Raw genomic sequence first — 7537 nt, forward strand, 5'->3', positions numbered from 1 at the left:
TATATAATATTCTTTAAAATGTTAATTGCACGTAGGGTTGGCAACGGGCCCTGTGAGTGTGGGTTTTACCATTTTCATACTCAAACCCGAACTTAACACTCAAACCCAAACTCAATATGGGTGCACAATTTAAACCCCAACCTTTGGGTTTCGGGTTACCCGAACCCAAACCCAAAACCTGATGTGAGTATCGAACCTGCAAGAAACCTAAAAATTCGATCCGAAAACAAGATGTAACATAAGAGAACAACATGAACATAAGCTGATTAAACCTCATTATCTTTCCAACACAAAGGAAAAAATATAGTTCATTAACATAAGTTGATAAACAACATAATTCATGAATTTTTTACGTTAAAGAAAACTCTAGTTAGTAACTTTAATAATATATATAAGGGCTGATCCCGAATCCAAACAGGTTTTAAAATTCGGGTGAAACTCAAACCTAAAGAAATCGGGTTTCATCCGATACTTCATGTTGGGTTCGGACTGGGCTCCACAGGTGTGGGTTTTCCTATCATTTCTAATTGCACATGTATTACACATTATAGGTATGATTTTTATAGATATTGTGAATGTTAAAATAATCAGCTTGATTTTGTTAAACCACATGTATCATACGTTGAGACAATCATATTTGAGTGTGTATGACCACTATGTATGGGGGATTATTTTTCAACACCCAAAAATTAATAATTGCATACTGAAATTAAATTTTTCCCTAAATATCCATGTACGATTTTTTCAAAAATCATCTTTTTGAATTTTTCAAGCTTATAGAATTTCTAGTTTCGGAAGTGTAAAAAAATTTGCTTCCAGAAAAGCAAGTTCCAGAAGACAATAAATAGAAAGAAAAATTATATATTTCCAAAAGTTTAAGTTCTAGAAGCTATTTTCAGATATTTTCCGATGTAGTAAAATAAAAAGTTCTAGAAACTGATTTTTCACTTGTGACTTTAAACTTTTCAAAAAGTAAACTTTTTTTTTGCTTCCGAAGGTTGAAGCTGCGGAAGTGTAAAGTTTTTCCTTTTAGATGTTTGAGTTTTGGAAGCTATTTTTAATTTTTAGTATAAGACAGATATCCTCTCTCGAAGACAATCTTGTTCGAGCAACTATTTTTAATTTAAGGTCTTGTGAGAATAAAAATTGTTAAAAAAAAATATTGGGTGTGTAGTACTTAACAATATTAGAGTATGCCCCGTAAAAAAAAACAATATTAGAGTATGCAAAAATCAATATTTTTTTTTTACATAGCAAAAATCAATACCTTATGTACGAGCAGTTTTTTTAATACATTAAAAAAATAAAGATGTTTATATTTTTTTGAGAGAAAAGATGTTTATATTAAAAGTTTTGGAGGAAATAAGATATCATTACAGGTTTTTAAAAATCAAATTCAAAACTGACTTTTTGAATTTTTTGATTTATACGTGCAATACTTCATTGGATTATCATGAAATGAAATCAAATTAAATTAAATATAAAACAAGAATTTCACAAGTAATATAAAAGAGAAACCCTATTCTTCTTTTCTTTTTTTTGAAAAGCGAAACCTTATTCTTCTATTCTCTCTACATTGATTCTCCCACATGAGGAAATTGGCAAACCCTATTTCATGTCTCCCCACGATTTGGAGGTAGAAATCCTGTTGAGATCGCCGGTAAAATCTCTTTTGCGTTTCAAATCTCTTTTGCGTTTCATTTAACACCCTCCAACGCCATCACAACCCTGCAACCTCCACATCCTCCTTCACAAAAACCCGTCCTAGTTGAATCTACACCTTAGGTATAAGTAAATGTGCGTATATTATTGGCATAAAAAATATATATGATTTATAGAAGATATTCAATTGAGTTGTCTTATAAATAATGAGTAAACCAAAATCATGTTGGCTATATGATTATAAAATTATAGCAATTATTTAAAACACTATAATAAATATTGAATAGAATATAATTAGAAATGGGGAATTTGTGGCCCATAGGGGAAGCATTCCCTTGTTTGTTTAACCTAATTCAGTGGAGAGAGAGAGAAAAAAGAGAGTGTGTGAGAATCGAATGTTGAGAGTTGTGAGATCTTCCGCTTCCAGATTCCTAACCACAGCCCGTCTTGGGACAATTTCACCCTTTGCTTCTCGTTTCTCCTCAGTTCGTTCTATCTCTGATGCTGCTCCTTTCCAGAAAGTCCAGATTCCAATGGTAGATATAGACACTAAATTTGATGCATATGTTGTTGGCAAGCACGACGCTCCTGGAATTATTGTGCTTCAGGACTGGTTGGGTGTAGATTATCATGTCAAAAATCATGCTTTGAGGATTTCTCAGCTTGGGGGTGGATTTAAAGCTCTTATTCCAGAGTAGGATAACGTTGCTACCTCAAATTTCTTACTATTTGTTCTTCTAGTGTCATATTCTGTATTAGGAATCTGGATCACTCATGGGTTTTGCTTTTTTTTCACCAGTCTGTACAGAGGAAACGCAAAGCAATTGTTTCATGGTATTGATTGGGTAGATTGTGTGATGGGTATTATATCTACAACTAAGTGGCTTAAAACCAATGGCTCAAAGAAGGTACGTTTCACTCTTTTCATATTTCTTCCACTCATTTCCATCTCTACATCCAAACAGACCAGTTGAAACTGACTCTCAGTCAGTTAGTGTGGAGTCAGTTTGGCGCGTCATATTAGGCATGATTACATAAGCTGATAGAATGTTAGGATGGTTAAAAGAAAAATGTGAATTGATATTTCATTGTAACAGGTTGGTGTAATTGGCTTTTGTTTGGGGGGTGCTCTTGCTATTGCCAGCTCTAACTTGGTTAGAAATCTTGATGCTGCCGTAGCTTTCTATGGCTTTCCCTCTTCTGGGCATGAAGACCCTGCCCTAGCCGATTCTCCTCTTCAGGCTCACTTTGGGGAGTTGGACAATTTTGTTGGCTTTTCAGATGTTAAGGTATGTTTGCTGCAACACACATTGCTGGTCATTTGTCTCTTACTTGAATTCCCTTTAGTCAAAATCCTTTTATTCAAGAAACATAATTTTATATTGTTTGTTGTCTCAGACTGCCAAGAAATTTGTGGAAGAATTGAAAATGGGGGAATCTATAGAGGACCCTATAGCTCCGTATGAAGTCCACATATATCCTGGCGTCGGACACGCATTTATGAACAGATCTCCAGAAGGAATTAAGAGGCGGAACAACATGGAGTTGCCTCATGATGATGAAGCTGCAGTTCAACTGGCTTGGTCTCGCGTCGAGACATGGATGACAAAATACTTGGCTAGTTAACCTCGATAGATGAGAGTCCAACAATACAATTAAGGCTTTATTATTTGTTATTGTTGTGCTTGATGTTTCCTTTAAATTACAGTGGAACCGATGCTGGGGATCCATTTGGTATGAACGAGGATTGGTCCGAGGTATTTACACATTTCATGTTTAATACTTCTTTTACAAGTTTGCAATCTTCACACACAAACACACGCGATAAATTGACTTCCCTTTCCTTAACTGGTGAAGGTGCTCGAGGTTCAAGACTAATGGATTATGTGTTAAGAGCGGGATAGATACAAATTAAGAGTGCACACAACACTAATATATTTCCAAAAGTTTAAGTTCTAGAAGCTATATTCAGCTATTTTCCGATGTAGCAAAATAAAAAGTTCTAGAAACTGATTTTTCACTTGTGACTTTAAACTTTTCAAAAAGTAAACTTTTTTTTGCTTCCGAAGGTTGAAGTTGCGGAAGTGTAAAGTTTTTCCTTTTAGATGTTTGAGTTTTGGAAGCTATTTTTAATTTTTGGGGTAAGATAGATATCCTCTTTCGAAAACAATCTTGTTCGAGCAACTATTTTTAAAACAATCTTGTTCGAGCAACTATTTTTAATTTAAGGTGTTGTGAGAATAAATATTGTTAAAAAAAATATTGGGTGTGTAGTTCTTAACAATATTAGAGTATGCCCCGTCAAAAAAAACAATATTAGAGTATGCAAAAATCAATATTTTTTTTTATATAGCAAAAATCAATACCTTACGTACGAGCAGTTTTTTTTTTGGTACATCGGAAAATACGAGCAGTTTTTTTAATACATTAAAAAAATAAAGATGTTTATATTTTTTTGAGAGAAAAGATGTTTGTATTAAAAGTTTTGGAGGAAATAAGATATCATTAAAGGTTTTTAAAAATCAAATTCAAAACTGACTTTTTAGTTCGAAATCCTTAATTTTTTTTTTGGAAGGGAAATCCTTAACTTGATCTCATTTGATTATTTTTTGATTTATACGTGCAATACTTCATTGGATTATTATGAAATCAAATCAAATATAAAACAGGAATTTCACAAGTAATATAAAAGAGAAAGGGCCTTGAAAATGGAATTACAGATAACTTGGGATGCAGGCTTCAGAGATGTGTTTTGCAATTTGGATTGTGGTGAGCTTCTAAAATCCTTGGGAGAGGTTGACATCAGACGTTTCCTCCCTATCTTGGTTGATATTATTCAGTTATTGGATAGACCGTGGAGAGTCTCTTTGAGTGCCTTCAGTCGTGATTGTAACATGCCTGCTGACTGGTTAGCCAAAAGAGGAGCTTCGAACCCAGAACTGCCTTTTTGTCTGCTAGATACTCCGCCTATGGAGCTTGAAACCCTCATTATGAGGGATCGTTTGACAGCTTTGTAGTTGTTCTTGTTGTTGTTTATTTTCCGATGTAACAAAAAAAAAAAAACCCTATTCTTCTTCTTTTTTTTGAAAAGCGAAACCTTATTCTTCTATTCTCTCTACATTGATTCTCCCACATGAGGAAATTGGCAAACCCTATTTCATGTCTCCCCCACGATTTGGAGGTAGAAATCCTGTCGAGATCGCCGGTGAAATCTCTTTTGCGTTTCAAATGTGTGTGCAAGTCATGGCTCGCATTGATTTCTGATCCCCAATTCACTAAATCCCAATTCGACCTAGCTGCCGCCGTCACCCACCGTGTTCTTCTAAAACGATGTGATACAGTTTCTGAAATTCAATCTCTGGATGTAGAAGCATCGCTTGATGATGATTCTGCTATCGTAAACCTCACACTACCTCCAGGAACCGTTAGAGACCCAATGTTTCAGATATTTGGTTCTTGTAGAGGCTTTGTATTTTTAACAGATGCCCAGTTTAGTGCTATTACTGTATGGAACCCATCAACCGGTGCTCACATGAAAATTCCAGTGTTGTATCTTCATTCGGAACGTGCACCTGTCCGGAAAGGAATTGCAATATACCATCCTGGAATATGGTATAATTTTCTACTTGGTATTGGGTATGAAGAATCAAGTGATGACTACTTAGTAGTTGTTATACGATTGCAGGACCTCCTTCAAATTCAGGTTTTCTCATTAAAAACCAATGTATCCTCCATCGTTCATGATGTTGATGTTCACTCTCAATATTGGAATGAAGGAGATGATTTTAGACCTGGGATACTGTTCAATGAGTCGCTTCATTGGTTGGTTTACTCTTATGCTACAAAGTTTGAGGTAGTTCTTGCCTTTGATTTGATACATAGAAGTCTATTTGAGATGCCTCTCACACCCGATTTGGCGATGGAATTGGCATATGGAAAGGTATATCATTTGAACGTAATGGACGGATACTTGTGTCTTTGTTATGGTGGTGATGTTGATTTAGATAAAAATGTCGAGATCTGGGTCATGAAAAAGTATAAAGTGACGTCTTCTTGGACTAAATCTTTTGTTCTACTGCTTACAAGTGTTCCAGACAACAAGTTTGTACCCTCATGCTTCACTAGATGTGGCGATCTTTTTGGATCACGTGCCTATGGAGAACTAGTGAAAATTAATTTAAATGACAAGGGACACATTGTTGAGTATCGCTCTTGTTTGTCATGCAAAAAATTTGTAGGACATTTTCATTTTTACCGGGAGAGTCTATTACCACTACCACAGTATAAAGAGAGTAGAGGCGGAGGGGTGACTTTCCCCTAACAAGGTGACAAGAAGCCCTGGTTGTATCAATGTTTTGGTCTTCTAGAAATTATTGTATGGAAATCTGAGTGGTTGTAATGATGGCAGAGCCAGTGGGGGTGCTCACTGTGGCCCCTCTGCCACCCCTGTTTTTCTTCTTTTACTAGGCTAATATAACAGCCCCAGTCATGTTTTGTTTTACTAATCCAAGACTATGCTTGGAATGGCTACTGTGGTTTGCTGTGTCTATGCCTTTACGCTGGTGCTTGTAATTGAGTGGAGGGCCCGTAGTGGGTGAGTTTATGGTTGAGGGAGTTATGCGTTATGGGTGGCTTGTTGCTTGAACTGATTCTCAAGGGGTGGTGGAGTGGATTGACATCTTCTGGACTGTTTTCTGATGCAGGGGAGTTGTGTAGCTTTTGCTATGTTCCTAATGTATATTCCCTTTACTCTCTTGGTTTCTGTTTTTACATTGTAGTATTGGGTTGGAGTACCCGTAATACTCCCCAATTTAATACAATCTCTTTACTTTGTTGAAAAAAAAACAATAGTCTCTCTTATTTGAGTTATTTCTTTGCTCGGACAACCATTTTCAACCAACAAATCTTTTTCTTAAGTGTTACTGAGGTGTCACCGAAGGATAGTTCAAGTGGTAAGAGCTAGGAACATAAGTGTTAGGTGAGATGAATGGTGAAGAGTTCGAATCATGAGGAAGACTAATTTACTAACATTACTATCAACTAACATTTGCCTATAAAAAAAGTTAGTAAAATATTAATTATTTAATTAAAAATAAGATGATGAAAAATAAAGCCCCGTGTGAGATGGAATATGGATGGTTAATATAATTGTTAACAATACTTTGGTTTACAATAATTAGCCATCATATTAAAAAAATATTCAAACCAAGTATAATAAAAGAAAATACAAGAAGTGCTTCAAATCCAAGCTTACTACAAATTATTTCATCATTAAGAGTTACAGATATAGAGAGTTCAATAGTCTTTGTATTGCTAAGCTTGCTACAAATATATCATACTTGTGGAAATTTAGATTTTTTTAAGCAACATTCATTCAATCTTAATCATCCCACAATTATACTCTGGCTCCGCCCCTGAGTGAGAGGTATAACCTCAAGGAGGAAAACAAGAAAAAGAAAGTAAACAAGAAGAATTTCTGAGGAACAAGAAAGTTTGAGGTTAAGTCTTAACAGAGAAGTACATTGAAGATTTGTCTGTGAAAACAACCAGCGGTAACGGTCTAAGAAACAAGAAGCTATATTATCTTTGTTTTACCCTTTTGGTTTTTGTTCATATTCATCTAGCATTATAAAATATTATAGCTATATGCTATTTATCACGGTTGCCCTTGTTTCTCCAACACCTATTTCTACCCTTAGCTCAACCAAATGAGCTACCCCTCCCACCCTGAATAAAAGATAGATAGTAACCAATGCAACCTGCAAGGAGTTTAATTTAATCAGCATAATAACTTGTTGGGAACAAGAAAAAAAAGTAAACAACTCAAAAAATTAGCACGCATTCTTTAAATTCATGAGCTCAATAAAATATTTTA

General features: G+C 35.1%; 2 protein-coding genes across 2 annotated transcripts; both read left to right on the plus strand.

The window, feature by feature from the left end:
- Positions 1-1964: 1964 nt before the first annotated feature.
- Positions 1965-3399, plus strand: LOC130720857 (uncharacterized). The gene is made up of 4 exons (XM_057571560.1): positions 1965-2356; positions 2462-2570; positions 2760-2951; positions 3061-3399. Exons 1-4 carry the CDS (start codon positions 2058-2060, stop codon positions 3286-3288), a joined length of 828 nt encoding a protein of 275 aa, XP_057427543.1. The 5' UTR covers positions 1965-2057; the 3' UTR covers positions 3289-3399.
- A 252-nt stretch (positions 3400-3651) lies between these two features.
- LOC130720856 (F-box/kelch-repeat protein At3g06240-like) lies at positions 3652-6451 on the plus strand. Its single transcript, XM_057571559.1, has one exon. It carries the CDS (start codon positions 4796-4798, stop codon positions 5981-5983), a length of 1188 nt encoding a protein of 395 aa, XP_057427542.1. The 5' UTR covers positions 3652-4795; the 3' UTR covers positions 5984-6451.
- The last annotated feature ends 1086 nt before the right edge of the window (positions 6452-7537 follow it).

The sequence above is a fragment of the Lotus japonicus genome, chromosome 5, assembly GCF_012489685.1.
Source record: "Lotus japonicus ecotype B-129 chromosome 5, LjGifu_v1.2".
Taxonomy (NCBI): Eukaryota; Viridiplantae; Streptophyta; class Magnoliopsida; order Fabales; family Fabaceae; genus Lotus; species Lotus japonicus.

Bases quoted from the DNA above. Each gene is read 5' to 3' on its own strand.
- LOC130720857 (XM_057571560.1), top strand. From the start codon at position 2,058: ATGTTGAGAGTTGTGAGATCTTCCGCTTCCAGATTCCTAACCACAGCC. The intron at 2,571-2,759 runs GTACGTTTCACT...TCATTGTAACAG, and splicing joins AAACCAATGGCTCAAAGAAG to GTTGGTGTAATTGGCTTTTG. The intron at 2,952-3,060 runs GTATGTTTGCTG...TTGTTGTCTCAG, and splicing joins TTGGCTTTTCAGATGTTAAG to ACTGCCAAGAAATTTGTGGA.
- LOC130720856 (XM_057571559.1), top strand. From the start codon at position 4,796: ATGAGGAAATTGGCAAACCCTATTTCATGTCTCCCCCACGATTTGGAG.